Source organism: Myotis nattereri (assembly GCF_964212035.1).
Source record: "Myotis nattereri genome assembly, chromosome: 3".
Classification (NCBI taxonomy): Eukaryota; Metazoa; Chordata; class Mammalia; order Chiroptera; family Vespertilionidae; genus Myotis; species Myotis nattereri.
In genome coordinates, this window is record NC_138077.1 from 143,647,108 (window position 1) to 143,671,886 (window position 24,779).

General features: G+C 39.7%; 1 protein-coding gene across 1 annotated transcript in view; it reads right to left on the bottom strand.

Moving 5' to 3' along the window:
- Nucleotides 1–24,779, bottom strand: part of DCDC2 (doublecortin domain containing 2) — a 180,360-nt gene that overhangs the window by 116,426 nt on the left and 39,155 nt on the right. Inside the window, exons 4-7 of the mRNA XM_081086821.1 lie at nt 11,325–11,401; nt 11,062–11,193; nt 4,549–4,695; nt 2,514–2,568 (exon numbers count right to left, since the gene is read on the bottom strand). Coding sequence (XP_080942947.1) covers nt 2,514–2,568; nt 4,549–4,695; nt 11,062–11,193; nt 11,325–11,401 — 411 coding nt within the window. The remainder of the gene's footprint in view (nt 1–2,513; nt 2,569–4,548; nt 4,696–11,061; nt 11,194–11,324; nt 11,402–24,779) is intronic.

The following is a 24,779-nucleotide window of genomic DNA, read 5'->3' on the forward strand; positions in this document are numbered from 1 at the left end:
CCTGTAAAGACGGTCATAGTGTTGAGCCCTCAAGTGTTCACTAAATATCAGCCAGTATTATTGCTTCTCCTTTCCTCACACTGTTCCTTCCATCTGAAGCCCTTCCTCCCTCATTGACTTTGCCTTAATCTTAAGGAGTCCTCAAAGGTATAACTCTAATTCAACTTTCTCCATGTACTTTGACCAATGCACATTGATGCCTTCTGTCTCTCTCATGTTTACCAGTCCCATCACAAATTTGGTGTTTAGCTTGTTGGTTACCTTTCCAAGCTATCTTCTCTATTTCAATGAGATTGTACATTTCTTGCGGGGCAAGTGCTTTGTCATAAGCTGTATGAGTCCCAGTGAATGAGTGGCTAATAAAGGTCTGCTGTTTGTTATGCTGAGTTCAGCACTGCTTCTTCACGCAAAATTATTTTTCTTTTTTTTCAAGAATTTCACATGATATAAACAAAAGGATGGAGAGACATCTAAACCATCACTAGAAAGCAGTATCTTTGCCAAACAGCCATTTATTTCACAAAACACCATAATAAGCATTTTGCTTCCTTAATTCAGAGAGGGGAAATAGCAAATCAGTCCTGACCACTACCGGTCTGGAAATTCATTCAAAAGAGTGGAAAGAGAAGCCTTAGCTAGAAGAACTCTGTCAAAGCAACAGTGTGGCATGACATAAAACACATCTCCATGAGAACTACAGACAAAAAATACAAAGAAGTTAAGGAATCACCTACTACTGCGTGTCACAGTTCCCACATAACAGGCATTTAATAAACTTTGCTGAATTAACGAATGAATGATGAATGGAAAAGATTCTGATAGGGAATAAATATTTGAAATGATTCTCAATTTTTTAAAGAACTATATGTGAGGATCACCATTTTCTTACAAAAACTTCTTTTTTAGTCTGTCAGAGATAGGAAATAGGACTGGGTGGACCACTAATGTGACCTACACGAGCATTTCTTCTAGTTTTATGTATTACTAGAGGCCCGGTGCACAAAAATTTGTGCACTCGGGGGGAAGGGGGCGTCCCTCAGCCTGGCCTGTGCCCTCTCGCAGTCTGGGACCGCTCGGGAGATAACGACCTGCTGGCTTAGGCCTGCTCCCCGGTGGCAGAGGGCAGGCCCAATCCCTAGGTGCAGCCCCTGGTCGGGCTCAGAGCAGGGCCGATTGGGGAGTTGGGGCGCTGCCCCCTGTCATGAACAGTGCAGGGCGGATCGGGAGGTTGCAATGCCACCCTCAGTCACGCTCAGGGTAGGGCCAATTGGGGGGTTGGGGCACCATCCCCTGTCACACTCAAGGCAGGGTCGATGGGGAGGTTGCGGCGCCACCCCCTGTCATGCACAGAGCAGGGCCAATCAGGGGGGTGGGGCGCTGCCCCCGTCACACACAGAGCAGGGCCCATCAGGGGGTTGGGGCACCGCCCTCTATCACCCACAGAGCAGGGCCCATCAGGGGATTGGGGCGCTGCCACTCTCACACCCAGGGCAGGGCTGATGCGGAGGTTATGGCTCTACCCCGTCACACACAGAGCAGGGCCCGTGGGGGGGAGGGGGGTTGGGGAGCTCCCCCCCATCAGGCACAGAGCAGGGCTGCTCAGGGGGTTGGGGCCCCGATCCCTGTCACACACAGAGCCGCAGAGCGATCAGGGGGTTTGGGCACTGCCCCCTGTCACGCTGATCCCGGTGCCAGGAGGCATATTACCCTTTTACTATATAGGGTAGAGGCCTGGTGCATGGGTGGGGCCGGCTGGTTTGCCCTGAAGGGTGTCCTGGATCAGGGTGGGGGTCCCCACTGGGGTGCCTGGACAGTCTGGGTGAGGGGCTGAGGGCTGTTTTCAGGCTGGGAGTGACTGAAGTTCCCAACCGCTCCTTTTTTTCTTTTTTTTTTTTATTCTGGGCCAGCTTTACCTTGAGGCTTGGCTCCAGCTCTTAGGCCTCCGCTTGGCTGAAAGTAGGTTTCTGGCCTTTGCTTACAATGTTGCGAATCTGCTGGCTGAAGTCCAGCGGTATTTGTTACAATGTTTCTTAAACTGCCTGCTCAGAGGCCTGTAGCCGCAGGCGGGGAACGTTGGTTTCCTCCAAGGATCCTCCCTTACTGAGGCAAGCAAGCCTCATGTTAGTTTCAAGCTGCCTGGCTGCCAGCCGCCATCTTGGCTGACAGTTAATTTGCATATCTCGCTGATTAGCCAATGAAAAGGGTAGTGGTAGTACGCCAATTACCATGTTTCTCTTTTATTAGTGTAGATTGCTTAGATTTCAACTGTGATATAATAAATTGTATCAGGTCTATAACAAGGAAAAAGATATCTATTTCAAAATATATATTCTAAAAATGTTAGCTCTCGTGTAAGACCTTAATTGTAACATTAATGTCTTAGTGTTGTTTCACACAATTGCTTATATACCAGCTTGCTTTTATTTCTTCAAAATTAATTGAAATGCAAAGGACAGTCTCAATGTATTGTACAGAAATATAGAATATTAATGAGTAAACCATCTGATACTTACACTCCCTTTACACTTTCTGGATCCCACAATAGGAGGCAGTGAAGAAGCTTTCTGACTGCGAAAACAAATTGCAATTTAGAAATACAAGTGTTATTTATAAATAATATACAATGCAAGACAATTGTCATCCCAATTTGTCATCCCAACCTGGAAGTCAACTGTTTACTGATATCAGTGTTTCACAAAAGTACTACATACTTTCCCAATTTCACGAGGACCACCATAAAATTTCAAAATTCCATTCCAAAAGATGTTTACTATTTTTCTGCATACTATTGTAATTGATACCACAAACCTTTAGCACCACATTATATTCTTTTACAGCATTTTTATTTAATTCCCTGAATTTTCCATATGAATTTCAAAAGATCATTTCTCAAGCTGAGTAATGACTTTGTCAAACTGAGTTTAAAACAATAAATTTATCTCTCTCTCTCTTTAAACTCCTATGCTGTCTGCCTCTGATAGGAGCTCAGAATGGTAGCACACGGACATTTATATTCAGGAACTTTCTAAACCAGTCCCTCTTGTCAAAAAATAAAAACTCTCTTCAACTATAGGAATGTTGTTTCATGGATATCTATATTATTAGGAAAAGACCTATTCTGGAACTCACCCGAAACTCTGTAAATAAGAGGATACAGAGATAAATGTCATCTTACTAATTTGCCTGAGAAAGGTCACCATGAGTTAGGGTTTTCCCACTGCCATCAATTACACACTGACGCTAACAACAGGCTAATCCAGTGTTGCCTGGCAGGCTGCGGAAGGATTTGATTTCATGGATGGGTAAGGATGGTTAGCAATAAGTCCGCTGGTGAGTAATTCCAAAGTTCTGGGAAACCATGTGCTCTTGCATACATTAAACAACATCCCTGAAATTTGGTTTCATCTAATACTTATCTAGAGACCCTCAACTGAGCTCTCCATCAGGCTTCACAAACTGAATTAATGGACAACATATTGGTGACATTCTGCTCTGTCTCTACAAGTATCACCCACCCTAGCAGAGAACCACCAAAAAGTTCTGTTTCCAATAGCAAAATGGTCACAGAATATCCATAAATTGCAGTAGAGGTTGATCCCTGGGCACCGTGAACAAGCTGAAGGGAGGGTCCCAGCATGGGCCAGGAGCCAGGGGCTCCTCAGTCATGCCTATGAGGTCCAGCTACTTTGCTGAAATAAGGCATCTTTCACCAATATATGACATTGCATAGAGAAAAATGGTCCACAGTGTATCATGAGTAATTAAAACTGTTATCTATAAAATTTTGCATATATTAACTACAAAAGCAGTTAATCTATTTATTTTGCACAAGTGGAATTTTATTGTTTTTATATTTTACAGTTATTATTAAACGGAGTATAAAATATTATGGGGTTTTTTAAACACCTTTAGATGTTTTGAATGCACCAGCTGGAAAATTACTTGATCCAGCTAAACAGTTAAGACATTCTTAAAACTTCTAATAATGTATGCTTTAAAGAAGCTAATTGGCCTGCCATTGAGGCTCAGTGGTTGAGCATCGACCTATGAACCAGGAGGTCAAGGTTTGATTCCTGGTCAGGGTACGTGCCTGGGTATGTACATGCTCCTGCTCAATCCCCAATGTGGAGCGTGCAGGAGGCAACCAATCAGTGATTCTCTTTCATTATTGATGTCTCTCTCTTTTCCTCTCCCTTCTTCTCTGAAATCAATGAAAATTTATATTTTTTTAAAAGAAGCTAATTTCCCTGTATCTTCTTCACAAGAGTAAATCTTTATATTTGTTATAAAATCATAAATGAATAGAAAAAAATAAAAATATAGTAAAAAAATATACTATTTAGTTTTCCATAGATTTCCAAAAATTATTGTGCAATAGACTTCAATATCCAATCATGGCAAAAAAACAAAGGTCAATGTATATCATATATGCTTTGCAGTCTAACTGATAAACAAGATTATATAAAATACACCAATGGTCAGCAAAAGACTCAATGCTATTTCAAGCGATAACTAACATATGAGAAGTATATAAGGATGAAAACTTACCCGTAAGACCTTCTCATGGTTGACTTGTCAAAAAGTAATTCACTGTAAGGCAATTTCTTAAACTTATCTCTGCCAACAGCCACATAAAACTGTCCATTCTCCAACTCTGTCCCACTTTCAACCAGTTTTCCTTCTAAAGTATAAAGTCTGCCAAAATATGAATGCCAACAATTAAAATTTTAACAAGCATTGAAAAAACTGCTTAAAATTACAAAGTAAATAAAAACATTCTGTTCTTAATTTGGCTCATCTGTTACTATCCCAATTATTGAATTGCAAATGCCTCAAAGCCATTAGATTCAACTAAATGCCAACGTTATAATGCAGACACAGTTACTAACTAGCTGCACATGCACTGACAATCTAACATGATATCCCCTGTGGCTGCCATATTAAGATTTTAGAGGGGAAGATTTAACTGGTACAGAGAGCAGTGCCTTAAATAAAGCCCAGCTTCTGTTGAAGTTTGCTCTATTTACATTTGGTAAGTACTTTTAAAGTTTATTTTCTTAATATACTTGTCAGAATGATTTGCCTCGTAAAGCATTCTGTATATGAGCAGCCATCAGCCAAAAGATTACATCTAAACACACAAAACTGGGTCAGAAAACAAGAGGTTGAGAGGGCAGGAGGTGAAAGAACCCATTGCCAGTATTAATGATGCAGAACCACATAACATTCCTGCTTCTTTCTTTTTTTCCCCTTCCTTCCCTCATCTTCCCAGAATAGATTTCACAAGAACCTCCCTTTACTGTAAAACTGCTGCTGCAAACTACAATTAATATGTTACTTATTCAAAGAACAGTGACAATTTTGTAGACCATTTAAAGTATCCAGAGAATTTCTTTAAAGAGCGGGGGGCCGGGGGGCGGGGAGCCTACTAGAAAACTACACAAAAAGACAATGCAGATATTTGAAGGTTATAAACAAGAGCAACTAGGTAGATTTCGAGAAAATCATTCAAAAATGATCAGGCTTCCTATACTGTATAATAAATGTTAGTAACATTTGCAAAGGAAATGAAAAGTCCATTGACCTGTCTGCTTGTTTACTGGTTATGTAAAAAGAAAATAGCCACCAAAATCCTGGAATATGTTTGTGTTGAGTTAGTATCAAGACCTTTTCTTTTATAACATTGTACTCCTCTCCCTACAAGTCAACACTTCACCCAGGGTTCTGGTTTTCCTGCCTGGACCTAAACCAGGGTTTCTGAACGCTGTTTGGACAAGACTATGCTCTTTTGGAGAGGTGGGCAGGCTGTCCTGTGGACTGTAGATAACAGCACCTTTGGCTTCTACCCCCTCGGTGGTAGTAGTAGCTGGCCCATCCCCAGCTGGGACTACCAGAAATGACTCCAGACACTGCCAAATATCCTCGAGGGGGAAAACTTCCCCTGGTTGAGAAGTACTGGCTTAGACCCGGACATTCTTCTTTCATTTTCCTTCAAAATAGGAAGGTCAAAATTCGTAAATAACTTTTATAGCAAGAAATGAAAAGGCAGCAAAGCTGTGGATCTGGAAACAGCTAAGACATGACTGGTTTCCTCTACAGGTGGGAAAGAGGCCCTGCATAAGTCCTAGCCCATGATTTTAGCTTTTCTTTATGTGACTCTTGTTGACCTGCTTTCTTCCTTTGCTACAAAGACAAGAAATATAAATAGGAAGTTGAGCCAATTTTTATGGAATGCTTTTCATATATAAATGTATTGATGTGCAGTGTAGGATCCAACCGTAAAATTTTTTAATGTTTCATTAAGGAAAAATGGGCATATCCCAAGTCAATAGCAACCAAATCTCACTCATATCTGGCATTATATTAAGAATGGACTTTCTCTAAGTATTCAAATGTTCAGGGATATATAAGTATATTTTCTTTCCTGTATTTGTACTTTCATAAATTTTATTTCTATGTATAAATTTATTCATATCAATATATGTATGAATAGGTGTATCTTGGGCATGCAGTTGAGTATATATATATTTTTATGCTTGATATTTTTTATTTAGTGGGTTTATATTTATGTATATGTCAAAAGATGCAATTATAGCCCTAGCTGGTTTGGCTCAGTGGATAGAGCATCAACCTGCAGACTCAAGGGTCCTGGGTTTGATTCCGGTCAAGGGCATGTATCTTGGTTGAGGGCACATCCCCAGGAGGGGGTGTGCAGGAGGCAGCTGATCGATGTTTCTCTCTCATCGATGTTTCTAACTCTCTATCCCTCTCCCTTCCTCTCTGTAAAAAATCAATAAAATATATTTTTTTAAAAAGATGCAATTATATCTAATAAAAATCAATATATAACTAGAGGCCTAGTGCACAAAATTCGTGCACTCGGGGGGGGGGTCACTCTCGCAGTCCAGGAGCCCTCGGGGGATGTCCAACAGTCGGATATCCTTAGCACTGCTGCAGAGGCAGGAGAGGTTCCCACCACCATTGCTGCGCTCGCCAGCCGTGAGCCCAGCTCAAGGCTTCTGGCTGAGCAGTGCTCCCCCAGTGGGAGCACACTGACCATCAGGGGGCAGCTCCTGCATTGTCTGCCCCCTGGTGGTCAGTGCACATCATAGTATGCGATTGAGTGGCCTTAGCATATTATTAGCATATTACTTACGCATTGATTGGTTGAACAACTGACCACAAGACCAGACACTTAGCATATTAGGCTTTTATTATATAGGATTGAGATCTGTCTTCACTCTTGATCCCAAAATGAAACCCAGAAGGATCAAAGTTTCAAATGAAATTCAAAAGTATGAGACAAAAACATAGAAAAATATTTTTATAATCTTGGAGTGAGAAAGACCTAAACTAGTAATAAAACTTAATGATCAAAAGAAAAGATTGAAAATTCAACTGCATCAAAACTCAATATGTCTGTATGCAAAAAGAAACATAAACAGTATCAAAAATACAGACTGTAAATATATTTAAAACATATGACAAAGGGCCAATTTTCCAAATGTGTAAAGAGTGCCTACAAATCAATAAGACAACTATGCAAAGGCCATGACAGATAGTTCATATGTAATAGAAGATAAATATTGGCAGTTATTCAGATTATAACTTAGCAATGAAGAGCACAGTCTCTGGAGTCATACAACCCAATAACTTGGCTGAATCCAGTCCTGTGAGCCACTATCTACATAATCTTGGGCAAGTAAATTACCCCCTCTGTGTCTCCTGTTTCATGAAAAGAGAATAACAACACTACTTATCTCATAGGATTGCTAAATTAAGTTAACAACATAAAGCACTTAGAATAATGCATTGCACAAAAGAAATGCTCAATAGATGTCATTATTGTACATTAAATAAATAAAAATCAACAAAAATTAAATACTTTTACCAAACATGAATGAAAAGGCAAAATATTAATTTCACAGCACAGATGAGAGTATGTAAAACAGGTCCTCAAGCACTTTTAATGAGAGTGCAAGTCAGTACAAACCCTTTGGAAGACAGTTGGCAGTATCTATCAAAATCTAAAATGCATTTACCAAGAGACACAACAATTCCACTTCTAGACTTTATTCTGCTGATAAACTCTATTTATATGCAAAGACATGAACATGTAAAAATGAAAGGTTGGAAATGATCTCAGTTTCTATCAAGAGTAGACTATTAAAATAGATTAGGGCACACTCATAAAATAAAATATTTTTCAGTCATTAAAAATAATACGATATAATACAATAGAGCTATTTGTGCTAATAAAAATCTCCAAGATTTGTTGTTACAGTAAAATGGGGAATATCTATAATACAGTTAACAATAATATAGTCTAAAAAAAGAAGATATATTTATATATTTATTTATGTGTGTATGTGAGTTACCATTTGTGTTTTTTTAAAAATAAAAGATTCATAGGCTTCTGTATGCATAGAATATTTCTGGAATAACGCTGGAAAGAGCAACTGGGGAGTCAGAAGGGAGATAAATGGTTTTTATTTATATCTTTTGTCCTGTTTGAAATACTTTTTACCATAGGTGAAGTTTTGCTTTCAATTATATTTATACTAGAGGCCCGGTGCACAAAAATTTGTACGCTCGGAGATAGGGAGTCCCTCAGCCCGGCCTGTGCCCTTTCGCAGTCTGGGACCCCTCAGGGGATGACCACTTGCTGGCTTAGGCCTGCTCCCTGGAGATTGGGCCAGGATGGCAATCAGACATCCCTCTGGCAGCCCGGCAGCCCTCAGGGGATGCCCTCTTGCCAGCGGGGAGCAGACCTAAGCTGCAGTCGGACATCCTTAGCACTGCTGAGGAGACAGGAAAGGCTCCCACCACCACTGCTGTACTGGCAGCCGTCAGCCTGGCTTGTGGCTGAGCAGAGCTCCTCCCATGTGAGAGCTCACTGACCACCAGAGGGCAGCTCCTGCATTGAGCGTCTGCCCCCTGGTGATCAGTGTGTATCATAGTGACCAGTCATTCCCAGTCTTTCTGCTGTTAGGGTCAGTTTGCATACTACCCTTTTACTATAAAGGATAGAGGCCTGGTGCACGGGTGGGGGCTGGCTGGTTTGCCCTGAAGGGTGTCCCGGATCAGGGTGGGGGTCCCGCTTGGGTGCCTGGCCAGCCTGGATGAGGGGATGATGGCTGTTTGCAGCTGGTCACACTCCCTTCAGGGTGGGGGTCCCCACTGGGGTGTCTGGCCAGTCTGGGTGAGGGGCTGAGGGCTGTTTTCAGGCTGGCAGACAACTGAAGCTCCTAGCCTCTCCTTTTTTTCTGTTTGTTTGTTTTTATTATTATTCTGGGATTTATTTACCTTCTATGGCTGTCACTGGAGCTGAGAGCCGGCTCTAGCTCTGAGGCCCGGCTCCAGCTCTGAGGCTGCGGCCGGCTGAAAGCAGGTATCTGGGTTTGTTTAGCGTCTATAATGGAAACATTGTTGCCATCACTGCCGCTCTAAGCTCTGAGGCCGAAGCTGGCTGAAAGCAGGTATCTGGAGCTTGTTTAGCTTCTATAATTGCAACTTTGTTGCATAGACTGGAGCTCAGAGCCTGGCTGCGGCAGGCAGGGAACCTTGGCTTCCTCTGTCACTGGAGCAACCAAGCCTCATGTTCACTTCAGCTGCCTGGCTGCCGGCCGCCATCTTTGCTGGCAGTTAATTTGCATATTGCCCTGATTAGCCAATGGGAAGGGTAGCGAAGTTATGGTTAATTACCATGTTTCTCTATTATTAGATAGGATATTAAATATATATTTATATATTCCTAACTATATTTAAAATCTAAGTGGCTATGAAACTATATATATATATATATATGCATATATATATATGTATATATATATATATATATATATATATATATATAGAGAGAGAGAGAGAGAGAGAGAGAGAGAGAGAGAGAGGCCTGGTGCACAAAACTCGTGCACTGGGGGTGGAGGGGATCCCTCAGCCTGGCCTGCACCCTCTCACAGTCGAGGAGCCCTCGGGGGATGTCTGACTGCAGTGGAGGTGGGAGAGACTCCTGCTACCGCCACTGCGCTCGCCAGCCGTGAGCCCGGCTTCTGGCTGAGCAGCCCTCCCCCTGTGGGAGTGCACTGACCATCAGGGGGCAGCTCCTGCATTGAGTGTCTGCCCCCTGGTGGTCAGTGCACATCATAGCAATCGGTCATTCACTGTTCAGTCAATTTGCATATTAGCCTTTTATTATATAGGATATATATATGAATATGTACATACATTATACTGAAAGACATAATTATCTTATCATATGTGTCTATAGGTAGATATATAGAAATGAAAATGGGCAGGGCATAACTTGTTGAAAGCAGGAGTATGTTCTACCAGTGGAGTATGTTAGAGAGTTTGGGATAAAGATAGGACTCAAGAACAACCAGAAAACTCTTGATTAGGTTCCAAGTCTTTGTGTATATTCTTAATATGTTCTGTGCTTGTATATATTATTTGTAACCCTCCCACCTACAGAGAACTGAACTAGGGAGCCTCCATCAAGGGATAATTTAATAGGCTTCACAATTTAAAAGTTATGACTTTAAATCTTCACTTAAATTTCAGAACTTGAGAAAAATGCTTTTGATTTCTCAAGTTTAAACATCCCCACTTAATTGTCCTCTCTTACCTGCCTCTTCCTTAAATCCACTAACAACTCCTGATGTCTGATTCTTTATGCTAGGCAAATAGTTTGGACCATCAAAGGATCATTAATATCTCCTGAATAAAAATACAGTTAACTAAAAGTCAAGAACCTGGCTCATTCAAAAAAAGTTCTCAACAAAATGAATGTTGCCTAATTGCACTAAATTAAAGGAATAAAAATAGTTAATATTTGTGCCAAGAACTGTTTTCAGGTCCATATGTGGCTTGTCTTATTCCTTAAAACAATCCTATAAGGTAAGTATTATTATATACCCATTTTACAGATAAAGAAACTAAGGCATATAGAGCCTAACTGGTGAGCCAAAATTCAAATTTGGGACAAGTGACTTGAGAGCCTCCTGGGAATATTTTCAACAGTTCTGAAAACCATCCACTCGCAAGATGATTTTGACATACCTGTGAACAGCCCCACTCCTCAGAGTTATTTTTTCCGTGACCATCTGTAGCACATGATCCCACTGGTTCAAGGCTTTTCTAGGGATGAGGAGGCGAGATGCTGGGCTTATGAGGTCTCCATTTGCAATCAAGCTGGACAAAAAGCAAAGCCAGTGAGCCATACCATTTGACAGAGTAATGCCACTATAATTATAGCGCAAACCCCAAACCAGAAGGAAACCACCAGCCAATTTCAACTTGAACTGTAAAGGCCTCCAACTTACAAGATAGTACAGGGTTCCTGAAGTGGTTTTCTAAATCGAGCTGACACGTTGATCCTGCTGTGGATTACTGGTTTTACCTTTAAAGGCAAAGAAATACAAATCACTGAGCTTATGTTAGTTGTTTCTTATTGAGGAAAAACTACAAATTTCCAGGGAACTCGCTGAGACCTGTGATGCCTGTGTTAACATCTCGCTTTGTAAAAACACTCTGGGCTCATCCTCTATCAATATTATGTGGCCTTAACAAAGCTCTCAAGAAAAATTTCTGCCCCTGATCTATACCAATACAGACACTGTTGGGCTGTTGGAAGAATTTCAGGGCAACTTTCTTAAACAGTGCTTTCTGGAAAACAACAATAAAATAATCCTATAAAATACTGAACCCTGAAGCCCCCCTCCAGCCACAGTCTGTCTTGTCACCTCTCCCCTCCCACCTTCATTTCACCTACTCCCTGAATCTAGACCCATGCCTCTTGACCTCATTCTATTCTCTTCAGACTAACTCTGTCACTTTTTCTCAAATTTCCTTCTTCCCAATTTATCAGCTGCCCTTGAGCCAATGCCCTCTGTTCCTGAACTCCTTGCATCTGGGTGGGTCTGGCCATCTTTCCATCTGTGTTGCTTCTAGAATCCAGGCTGCTGTTAGCGAGAACCACATGGCTCCCTGGGACCTTCTCACCAAGCGTTTGCATCAGCCAGACTCATCCTCCTCCCAAGGCCATTACTTCTTACATTTCCTACGGTGGATAATCCAAATCCCTACCTCTCGTCTTAAACCCTAAAATCCCACCCCACTCAGCAGATAATTTCCTTTCAACTGATCATTCTCAGCAGATCAAACTTCAAGAAAAGAAGCTGAAAGGCCTGCAGCCTTTCAACCTCTGTATCCTGCCCATCCCACCTCCTCTGCACCTTCACTGCTTCTCACCTTTCTGCCTGTCTCATGGGGAGGATCTTCATCCCTTTACAAAGCTCACCCCCACTTGGAATTTGTCCCCCGATGGCTCTATTTGTCCCATTAATTATCTAGGCCCCTCCACCGCCATGTGGGATCTTCAATTTCTCCCTTCGCCCTTTGGCCCTATCAAGCACTACCCCCTCCCTGTATATCCTCCTCCTCCTTCACATTCCCACTTCCTCCTGCCCACATCCTATCTCTGACCTTCTCTTATCCAGTTTCCATCTCTACCACTGAAAGGTAATGCCCAACTCTTAGGCATTGCCTGTAAGAACCCCATGGCCAACCATCGCTTGCTCAGTTTCCTTGCCTCCTACCAATATTCCTTCCATGCAGACCTCTGGTAGTACACTTTACACAAACTAGCACTCTCCCCTCCATTCCCAAAACACGCCATGCATCCACCTCTGTGCCTTTGTGCATCGTGCCCCTCTGCATACAATGCCCTCATTTCTCCGTTCGCTGGGCCTAGCTCATTAATCACTGGTCTTCCTCTATTCATTCTTCCTTCGCTTTCTGTCTCAGACTGCTACTGCTACTATAGTGTACAGTAAGTGACAGCACTTCTGAGGGCTTCCACTCCCCAATTTGAAAAGAAAACTTATAAGCAAAGTGAACTGATAAATAAAAACAAAACAGCTAACACTTATTGCACTAGATTTAATGGAAAGCACTGTGCTAAGTAATTTACATGCGTTATATATCATTTAATCATCAAAGCCATATCCTGAAGTACAATTACTGTTGCCCCATTTTACAAGTGAACAAACTAGAGCTTAATTATTTGTCTAAAATATCGCACATAATAAGGAGCCGAGTAGTTAGTGAGCCCATATATATGAATTCTAACTATTGGTTATACACTTTACTAGTTATTTTAGAGATCAAATATTAACCCTGAATAATTTATAGTATTCTCTCCTTTTTTCAATACATATGCTTTTTTGAGTGGAACAAAATGCATGAATTTTCCTGCCTCTCACTAGTGACTAAAAAAATACTTGCAATGCCTGCTAGTTGTATAATAAATGTTTGTTAAAATTTAATTAAAAGATACACTGATCTAAGGCACATGGATCAATGAAACAAAATAGAGACCCAGGAAATAAACCCACACATTTATGGTCAGTTAATTTACAACAAAGAAGCCAAGAATATATGTACAATATGAAAAGGACAATCTCTTCATGCAAACTAAACAGCCTCATAAAAATGAATGAAACTGGACCCCTATATTATACCATATACAAAAATAAATTCAAAACCAATTAAAGATATAAATATAAGACCTAAAACCGTAAGTCCTGAAATAAAACATAGGGAGTGAGCTCCTTAACAAGAGATAACAAGTGTTGGTTAAGATGTGGAGAAAAGTAAACCCTTGTGTATTGTTGGTAAAACGCAAATTGGTTCAGACACTACGGAGGTTCCTCAAAAAATTAAAAATAGAACTACCAAATGATCCAGCAATCCCACTTCTGAGCATTGATTTAAGGTAATGGACATAGGACATTTGAAGAGATATCGGCACTCCCATGTTTATTGTAGCATTATTCACAATAGTCAAGACACAGAAACAATTTAAGTGTCTGTCTGCTGATAAAAAATGGATAAAGAAAATGTGATATCACACACACACACGCACGCACGCACACACACCATGCATGCACACACATGCACATACACAGTGGAATATTATTCAGCTCTGAGAAATAAGGAAGTCCTGCCACTTGTGACAACACGGATGGACCTTAAGGGTATTATGCTAACTGAAATAAACCAGACAAAGAAAGAAAAAAATTGCATGATATCACTTACACATAGAATCTGAAAAAAAAAAAAAAAAGTCAAACTCATAGAAAAGGAGAGTAGAAAAGTGGTTGCCAGAGAGGGTGGGGAAACGGGGAGAGTAACCAGATACAAACATTCAGTTCAGCTAGAACAGTGGTTCTCAACCTTCTGGCCCTTTAAATACAGTTCCTCAGGTTGTGACCCAACCATAAAATTATTTTCGTTGCTACTTCATAATTGTAATGTTGCTACTGTTATGAATCGTAATGTAAATATCTGATATGCAGGATGGTCTTAGGCGACCTCTGAGAAAGGGTCGTTTGACTGCCAAAGGGGTCGCGACCCACAGGTTGAAAACCACTGAGCTAGAAGATGAATAAGGTCTGAGGATTCAACGTACAACATGGAAGAAAAAAAGATACTCCAATACAGAATAGAACATTTCAATTCAATCAAAATAATTTCACATTTTAAACCCGAGACTCTTGCACCTATACCAACATTAATGGTGATGTTGACTTGTTTAAAAAAAGATGTTGAATAGGTAAGGCAGGCACCTACACAAAATTCAAATAGTAAAATGAGGCAAATGGTGAAAAACAAATTCCCTTCCTACTCCTGCTCCCCACCACCACATTGCAACCAGAGTCAGCAATGTCCCTTCAAACATCAGTCTACACAGACATAAGCATATCATCTTATGAACATATAATTTTTAAACACAAGTATATCCTGTATATCCCTTCTTCTGCACCTTCCCTTTTTCACGTGGCAATGTACCATGGAGACCACTATGGAGCTTAGGGGAAGGGTTGCTTCATTCTTTATAGCAGATGTGTATATCCCACTCTGTGGACACTCCATAGTTTATTTAACCTGTCCCTTAATAATGGTTTCCAAACCTTTGCAGACTTTGTTTCCAAACTTTTGCTATTGCAAATAGTGCCATGACATGTTTCCTTGGAGATACTCATTTGCACAAATATGTTAGTATGTCTGTAGAATAAACTATTAAAATTGAGAACTTGCTGAATAAATAAGCATTTTTTGTTTAATGGAATTTATTGAAAGCTTAGTCTATTGATCAATCTCAAGAGTCCCTTGATTTATTTAAGTTCATACTATAGCATAGACAATAAATCCATTTATAAGGAATGTTGTTATATGGCCAGGTGTGGTTTACAATGTCTTTAGGTGACTACAAATCCCTCTCCCATCGATCAGATTGCTTACTCGTAAGGTCAGCACGTTTCCCTGCATGTAACTTTTAACTGTGTGAAGGACAGGCCTTTCTGACTCTGACTGTGTAACCGTGTCTTCCTCTTGAAATCCACTTTTTAAATACAGCTACACTGCCTCCCTGCTCACTTGGCTTAAAGCTGCTGCCACATCCCTGGTTCGCTGTTGCCTTTCACTGCTGATGGTGATACTTTTTTCCATATCACCATCATCTGACACATAGTATATTTTATTTATTTGGTGTCTATTTTCTGGTCCCTATTGTTACTTTTTAGTTACTCTCAGTATTAACTACTAATGTGCTGAGCACACACTTCCTAGTCAGTTGTTAATTTTTTCAAAAGTCTTGCCTACCAACCTTAATTGTTCAACACTTTGCTGGATCATTGAATTCAAGATGAAGATGAATAAGTTATATAAATAAATAACTTAAAGACTTTTGAGTTGGCTAAAATATGCTACTCTTTTTTAGAGCATACGTATTTATAATATATAGAATTTCATAAATAAACATGATTTTAAAAATAATTACATAACTTCATTTTGAGTCTATAAATTGTTGCTTGAATTAAAGCAAACCATCTGCTTGGACAAGTTTTTTTATTTATTCATAAGACAAATACTTCCCAAATGTTCATGATTGACCAGCTGAACTAAGCTTAATCTTAAATATATATTTGTTTGAGTCATCATAGTAAAAATAATGGAAATAGTCTGCCTTCAGATATACTAATAAAATAATCTTAAGAAATAATCCAAGAAATATATCTGAATTGGAAAAAAAAAATGCAACACCACTGTATAAAATAACTGAAACTTTTTGGAAAATTTTTCCTTTAAAAATAATTGTTTTATTGACATCTTAAATAATAAAAATTCTAAGTTAAATCTACTGCATATAAGGAGCTTTCCAGAGTCCTTATCAGGGATTCAGTATTGGTCACTTGGTGCTAATCTAGCAATATCAAAGGGTTAAAGGGAAACATATTAAACTAGAATGTTTTTTAAATTTGTAAATTTTCTTAGTAACCCATATACTTTCCCTAGCCCTTTGAAAATAAATAGCATTTAAAATATGAGAATAATGTTAAGTGTCAACACATCTAGTTACAGAGGATAGACACATAGGGATGGACTAGGAGGTACTCCCACTCAGACCACTGGATCCCAGGAATGGCGTTGTGTAATCTGTGACCATGAAAATATATCAAGGCAAAACTCAGACTTTGGGTCCAGCAGAGCTCATACTCCTGTTTGGTTTTGTCCGTTGGTGAGGGAATCACCACCAATGGACAAAAGTAGGATATGCTTATAGCTGACTTCTGCCTTTAGTCTTCACGGGGCCAACATTACCTTAGAAAACCCAGTTTACTTGGATATTGAGAAGTAGGTTAGCCTGGAGAACCAGAGAGAGGGGTCATTCCTTGAGTACGATAGATAGATAGATAGATAGATAGATAGATAGATAGATGATAGATAGATAGAGAGAGAGAGATAGATAGATAGACAGATAGATGATAGACTGACCACATATTTGGCTAAGATGCTTCTTGGAAATATTTTCAAAGTCAAAGGTGGCACAAATGACTTAACCAGGTTCACTCTGCTAGAATGAGGTAAGCCAGGGCTCTAGCACAGATCTTTGATAACAAATCTCATGTGCTTTCCAATATATCACTCTGTCTCTGGTATGTTAGAGTGTATTTATGTCACAAATGGCCATTCCTAAAACAAAAATAAAAACCCACCAAGGCTTCATGTGAAACTGATTAGCCTAAGTATGTAATTTACCTTAAGTTCACAAATTCCACATGATACGTAGCAGGACATCACAGTGGCTGTGTAAAATTCAAGTTAAAACCTTCATGACTCAAAAATATGAATCTGTTATAAAAAAAAAAAAACTCAACAAAACTAAAAGTGTTGCTGTGAAAATATATATTTGAAATAATAAGATCAAAATCTACAAACTGAGTAACTAGTTCCAAATTCCAGGACTAATTGCCAATTCAATACCTCCTTTCTTATTTTCTTGATCTGTAAAAATAGGGATAATCCTACTAAATTAGCCCAAAGGGATGCTCCATGAACTAATTAATGAAGTGGCAATACAACCCCCTGAGGCTGTTAGGCTGCATGCTTCAGAGGATCCATCTGCCTCAAATCTCAGCACTCACCATCTCCAGAAACCCTAAGCCAAGAAAACCAAACTCAGTCTAAAGACCTGAGGAAATGATGCTATTAAATGAACACCATCACAAAAGCCTAGTGACCACTGACTTCTTGTAAAAGCTCATCATACAATTTGAAAACTCAAATCTGAATTATATACAAAAACTCAATTTTAAAGAACATATCAGGACTTTGTAACTGTCCATAAAATAGACTTAAACATTAAGGGAAAACTTAAGTACTAAAGTTATATATTTGCAAAATATAGGCCAACCTACACAAAGACAGTTTGACTCTTATTCTATAGATTTAAGAAAAAGTGAGTTCTCAAAATGGTAAACTTGAGGAAACTTTATTTACTACTCTAAAAAGATAGCACATCCTATCTAATAAAAGAGCAATATGCAAATTAACCATCACTCTGCCACAAAGATGGCAGCGCCCAGTCCCCTCAGCCCCACCACTGAAGTGTCCAGGCTTGTTGGCCAGGCAGGTGGTGGGGGAGATGAGGGGCGGGGGAGCTGAGTGGCGAGGCTGGATCTGCCCCCAGAGGGCTGGAGTGGCTGGGCCTGTCACCTGGCTGGGGGCCACGGGGGCGAGCAGCAAGGCATGATCCAGCCTTGCCACTCTGCCGCCAATGAAGTGTCCCGAGGCAGCGGACACGGGAGGGAGCGAGGCAGCAGACATGGGCGTGGAGCTGAGGCAGTGGAGACAGGAGGGAGCGAGGCCGTGGAGAAGGGCGGGCTTTGCTCCCTTCTCTGCTTCGCTCCGGCTGCAGGAAGCCCTATTCTTGCAGGAATCTTCCTGCAACGGGCCTCTAATAGCATAGAAAAGAATAAAGTCCTTCACAAAATATGTAATCATTTTCTACCACTTTTTTGATAAATGAAAAGGGATAACAATTTTTAAAAGACAACAGAGTAAGAAAATAACTTACCCTAGGGATAATATAACTGGTGAATACAAACTACTGTTTATTCTAAGGAGCTTCCTTAAATAACCATCTATGTTTTTTCAACATTACTATTTTTTATATAGAAGAAAGATCGGCTAAAATGCCTGATGCATGGTTATGATATGACCCACCAGGCTGAGCATGTCCTGTGTTGATGTTATGTATCATAACTAACAATTAGAAAGTGCCTCTATCAGAGGATAGATTATGCCAGGAACATCTCCTAGACTTCATGGAATGAAACGTTTATCATGAAGATACTCCAGATGCATGGACTGAAAGAGAAACTGAAAAAAGAAAAAGCTATATAGGAAGAGGTGAGGACAGTAACCGAAGCTTTCCAAAGGAGAGTTGATTCACCTTCTCCTCGGATTTCTACTGATGGTGTTACATCAAATCTTAATAATTATAAGTTTTGCCTTACCCTAATCTGCAGATTAACACAGATCTTCTGAGACACAAAAATTACAGAGTTTAACTATCATTATCTGTCACTTTTTCAAATCTCAAGAAATAAATTCTGATAATTGGTACAAAATTTAATAAATAAAATGCATCAGTTGGGCTTATGTCATTTCCATTACTAAATACCGGTATGTCAGTGTTTTTCTTTCCATTTTCAAGTAAACTAAGAAATAGTTCCACTTTTGGAGGTAGAAGGTTGTAGGAGACTACTGTTCCCAACATTACAACAAAAACTGAGAAACAAGCTAGAAATCATAATTTTTAAAAATGCATCAAAGAGCTTAAAATGCAAAGAAGTCTGAATGAACTAAATTCCAGAAAGGGATGAACCTCTCTAAGAGAGAGGAAACATAACCAAAGGCACAGCAGGCAGAGGAACAAACCTTCCCACAAATGGCCAGCCAGTGTTTGAGCTGGCATGACAGAGAGACCCAAGCACAAGTCTACACTGCCCACCAATTCTCCCCCATGAGATCGTCTTTAAGTACACATAAGTGCAACAAAGCTAAGAGCAGGGTAAAAGAGCAGGGGGAAAAGCCCCATGGTGTGGAAAGGTGGGGGTGGAACTAGGAGGGAAGGAGGGAGAGAGGCAGGTAAGGAGGGAGGGAGAGAGAGAGAGGGATAGAGAGAGAAAGAGAGATGTCCAAGGATGTAAATAGCTAGCAGTTGAAATAAAAGTAGTGATATCTCTCTAGAATTTCACCAGTATTAAACCCAAAGCCCTGCTGGAGAGGGGTCAAGGCCTGATTCACCCAATGAATGTTTGAAACCACTTGTAAACAGAAACTAAAGCTACAATTCAGCTCAACAATGGATTATACTGAGATCAGGCCCTCACACTAGCAGCTCAACAGAAAAAGGGGTGTGGTTTTTTCCTGTGGGTAAACATAACCTACCTTCAATCTCTGCAAATTTTATACAAAATTGTATACAAAATACCAGTATACAATGAAACTATAAAACATGTAAATAAAGACAATATGACTCATTATCAAGAGGAAAAAATACAGTCAAACTCACAAATGATTGTGATATTGAAATTAGAAAATTAAGATTTTTAAATAGTTATTATGTTACAGAAATCAATAGAAAGGGTAGACAAAATAGATGAAAGATGGGAAATTTTTTAAAATATATTTTTATTTCAGAGAGAAAGGAAGAGGGAGAGAGAGATAGAAACATCAATGATGAGAGAGAACCATCAATCGGCTGCCTCCTGCATGCTCCCTCCTGGGGATCGAGCCCACAACCTGGGCATGTGCCCTTGACCAGAATTGAACCTGGAACCCTTAAGTCTGCAGGCCAACACTCTATCCACTGAGCCAAACCAGCTAGGGCAAAAGATGAGAAATTTTAGCCCAGAACTAAAAAAACACACAAATGAATATTCTAGAACTAGAAAACAGTATATGTGAAATGAAGAATTCATTAGATGGTCTTAATAGTAGATTAGATACAATAGAAGAAAAGAAGAGTCAACTCAAAGACAAAGATTATCCAAGATAAAGCACAAAAAAGTAAAAAATGGTCAGTGCATCAGAGATATGTAAAACAAGTGATCTAGCATGTGTAATGAAGTCAAGGAGAAGAGAGAAAGAATGAGCCAAAAGAAGTATTTACAGAGAAAATGGCCAAAAGTTTTCTAAAACTGATGAATGGTGTCAATTAACAGATCCAAAAATTAAGCCCCAATCAGGACAAATACAAAGAGAATCACACCTAGTCCCACTACAGTCAAACTGCAATCAGAGAAAATATGCACATTTAAGTCAGAGTACCAACAATAAGAATTATGACTGGCTTCTCTAGGAAATAATGTAAGCCAAAACACAATGTAAGGATATCTTTAAAGTGCTGAAAGAAAAAAATGTTAACCTGGAATTCTATACCCTGAGCAAATATCTTTCCAAATGGGAGGTAAACTAAAAACATTTTCTTTTCCAGAGAATTTTGTTAGCAGACACACACTACCAAAAATATGTAAAGAAAGCTCTTCATACTGATGGGAAATAATATCAAATGAATGTCTGGATCTGCACAGAAGAATGAAAAACATTTAAAGAAAATATATGAGCAATTTTAAAGACTTAAAATTTTTAATCTTAAAGACTATTTTAAAGCAAAAAAAAAAAATAGTAATGACTCATGAGATTTGTAACATGTAGAAGCAAAACATTTCACAAGAATGCAAAGGTACAAATGAAGGTAAATAAAATTATACTGTAACTAGAGGCCCGGGACATGAAAATTCATGCTCAGCCTGACCCCCCTCACAGTCTTGGAGCCGTCAAGGGCGGGAGGCGACCCAGTGATCAGGGGAAGGCGACGCCTCCATCACACCTCTGTTGCTGCCACTGCTGGCAGCGCAAGCCACGGCTGGCCCTGGTTACCTGAGCCTCAGGTGACCCTGGGCAGCTGGGGGGCTGAGGGCAGGTCTGGCCGAACCCTGCGCCTGCTGCCACCCCGGCTGTGCTGAGAGGACTGTGGGACTCTGGCGGGGCTGAGGGAACTGGGCACCGCCATCTTGTGGCTATGGGCACTGCCATCTTTGTGATGGTGTGGCAGTTAATTTGCATATTCCCTTTTTATTAGATAGGATAAAGTTCTTCATCTTTATGAACTGGTAAAATATTTGAAAGCAAACTAAAATAAGTTAAGAACACACACTGTAAACTCTAGAGTAATCTATAATAATAAAAGCGTAATATGCTAATTAGACCAGACCACCTTCCGCAGGAAGCCAGGGCTGCAAGGGACGCCCAAGTCCCAGGTGCCAGAGGGGAGCCGGTGCCAGCAGCCAGGGAAAGGAAGGCCTACTCTTATACGAATTTTGTGCATTGGACCTCTAGTCACTAAATAAATCATGAAGAAGCATAGTTAAAAAGCCAATAAAAAGATAAAATGAATTAATTTTTAAAACATTTCATGAATCTAAAGAAGGCACCAAAAAAAGGAACAAAAAACAAATGTGAACTGCAATAATAATATGGTAGACTCAAAACACATCATGCCAGTAATTTAGTATATGTAAATAAACAAAAAACTTCAATTAAAGTATAGAGATGGTCAGATTGGATAAAGAAAAAAGATCCAAATATATACTGTTTACAAAAGCTTTACCTTAATATAATGACAAGAATAGATTGAAACTAAAAGGATGAAAAATATACCATGCAGCCCTAACCGGTTTGGCTCAGTGAATGGAGCATTGGCCTGTGGACTGAAGGGTCCGGGTTCAATTCCGGTCAAGTGCATGTACCTTGGTTGTGGGCACATCCCCAGTAGGGGGTGTGCAAGAGGCGGTTGATCAATGTTTCTCTCTCATCGATGTTTCTAACTCTCTATTCCTCTCTCTTCCTCTCAGTAAAAAATCAATAAAATATATTTATATATATATATATATATATATATATATATATATACCATGCAAATATTAATCAAGGGAATCCAGATTTTCTGATCAATGCAAGATTACAAGAGATACATAATGCCCATTTTCTCTCTATTAATTTTCATAACAGATTTATATTAAAGGGTTTTTAATCAAACATGTATTTTTAAAGTTGGATACTTCTTACAAAATATATTCTATATAATATCTGGCATACTAAAATATCTTTTTCTAGTATTATGCTCTTAGACTAAGGAAAATTAAGTTCCAGAAATACCATTAATCTGAAATAGTATAGCTCCCAAATGTTTTGGACATATGATCTTCTATGATATGGAATAAAGAACAAATAAGGAATGTAAAGGATTTTTCATCCTTTTAGTTTCAATCTATTCTTGTCATTATATTAAGGTAAAGTTTTTGTAAACAGTATATATTTGGATCTTTTTTCTTTATCCAATCTGACCATCTCTACAAACTCCATCATAGTTCGGCAAAATGTCTGAATTCTATCATTCTGTGACCATTCTCAGATTCCTATATTAAGGACTGCTTTTCTGCTCAAGCCTAAATGTCAATACTTCACCCAGGGTTCCATCTCTTTGTAACTTAAATAAACTCTCTCCCTGGTCAAATTTATCTAACCCAATGTTATTTATTATCAACATCATTTTGCTAATAATGATCAAATCTTTATATCTTTAGTGAGCTCTTTTTCCTGATTACCATCAAATCTCTATCTTTAGTCCAGATCTTTCTCCTGACACTAAACCTATATAACCAACTAGATATGTCTAATACTTTGCAACTGTTAAAAGACAGCTAAACCTGGCTGGCATGGCTCAGTGGTTGAGTGTTGGCCTATGAACCTGGAGGTCAAAGTTCAATTCCCGGTCAGGGCACATGCCCAGGTCGCAGGCTTGATTCCCAGTGTGGGGCATGCAGGAGGCAGCCAATCAATGATTCTCTCTCATCATTGATGTTTCTACTCTTTCTCCCTCCCCCTTTCTCTCTGAAATCAATACAAATCCTATATAATAAAAACCTACTATGCTAAGTGTCTGGTTGTCCAGTTGGCTATTCAACCAATCAAAGTGTAATATGCTAATAATATGCTAAGGCAGCTCAACCACTCACTATGATGTGCACTGACCACCAGGGGGCAGACGCTCCAACCAGTAAGTTAGCTTGCTGTTGGGGTCTGGCCAATCAGGACTGAGCCAGACAGGCTGGACACACCCTGGAGCCTTCCTGCGGTTCCTCCCTGGCTGGCCTACCTCCTGCATCCCTTCCCTGGTCTCCATTGAGCACTGGTGGGGTCCCTCAGCCTGGCCAGCACCCTCTTGCAATCCAAGCTGAGGGACCCCCTCCCTGAGTGCACGAATTTCGTGCTCCAGGCCTCTAGTATACATATATTTTTAAAAAGACAGTTAAGACAAAGATTTGTAAAATATTTTATACCTAAGCACTCTTCAATTCAGCAGTCTCTATAATACAAGAATTCTTTTGCATTATTAAAAATTTGCATAAGTATGCAATTTTAAGGCACTTGAAAAATATATAACACAAGACACAACACTACTCCTACATCCAGACAATAATGAAGTCCAATAGCTTCTCCCTCCTCAAAATTGCTTCATCTGTCTCCTCCTCTACACACCCCATGGCCCAGGGTCAAGGTCCTTAAAAATCCTGCCATAACCTACATCCAGCATGCTCGAACCTGTATTTCTACCTCCAGCACCTTTCCTCCTTCATCTACCTACTTCTGAATCAGCTTTCCTGAAGCACAGGTGAAAACATGTGACTTCCCTGTATTAACACCTTTGAAGGCTGCCACTGCCTTCATATAAAGTTAACATGTCTTACAGCTGAATATTTGAGATCATATTTGAGTTGGGGCCATTCTACCACACTCAGACCTCATTTCTCAAAATTCTTCACTCAGCTGGATATAACTCTTTCCTCAGAAATTCCATACCATTTGTCTAAATATCTCATGCAACATTTCTCATAACATATTCCCTTATAGCAGGGGTCCTCAAACTACGGCCCATGGGCCACATGCAAATACAAATATTGTATTTGTTCCCGTTTTGTTTTTTTACTTCAAAATAAGATATGTGCAGTGTGCATAGGAATTCATTCATAGTTTTTTTTTTTAACTATAGTCCGGCCCTCCAACGGTCTGAATGACAGTGAACTGGCCCCCTGTTTAAAAAGATTGCGTACCCCTGCCTTATAGTATCAGTATTTATGTGGACCACCTCTTTTTTGTTATTTTAGTAAAGAGCCCCATCTATAACTCAAAGATCTATTTGTGGTGCTTTAGACACAGAATTCACTCAGTTAATATTTTAATTAAACAAAATTAGAACCAGTTTTTTTAACATATATCATGCCCAGAACTGTATCAAATATTTTCCAAATGTTACCTTGACTTTCATAATACATTGTCAGTCTATTTTCAAATAAGCTTCCACT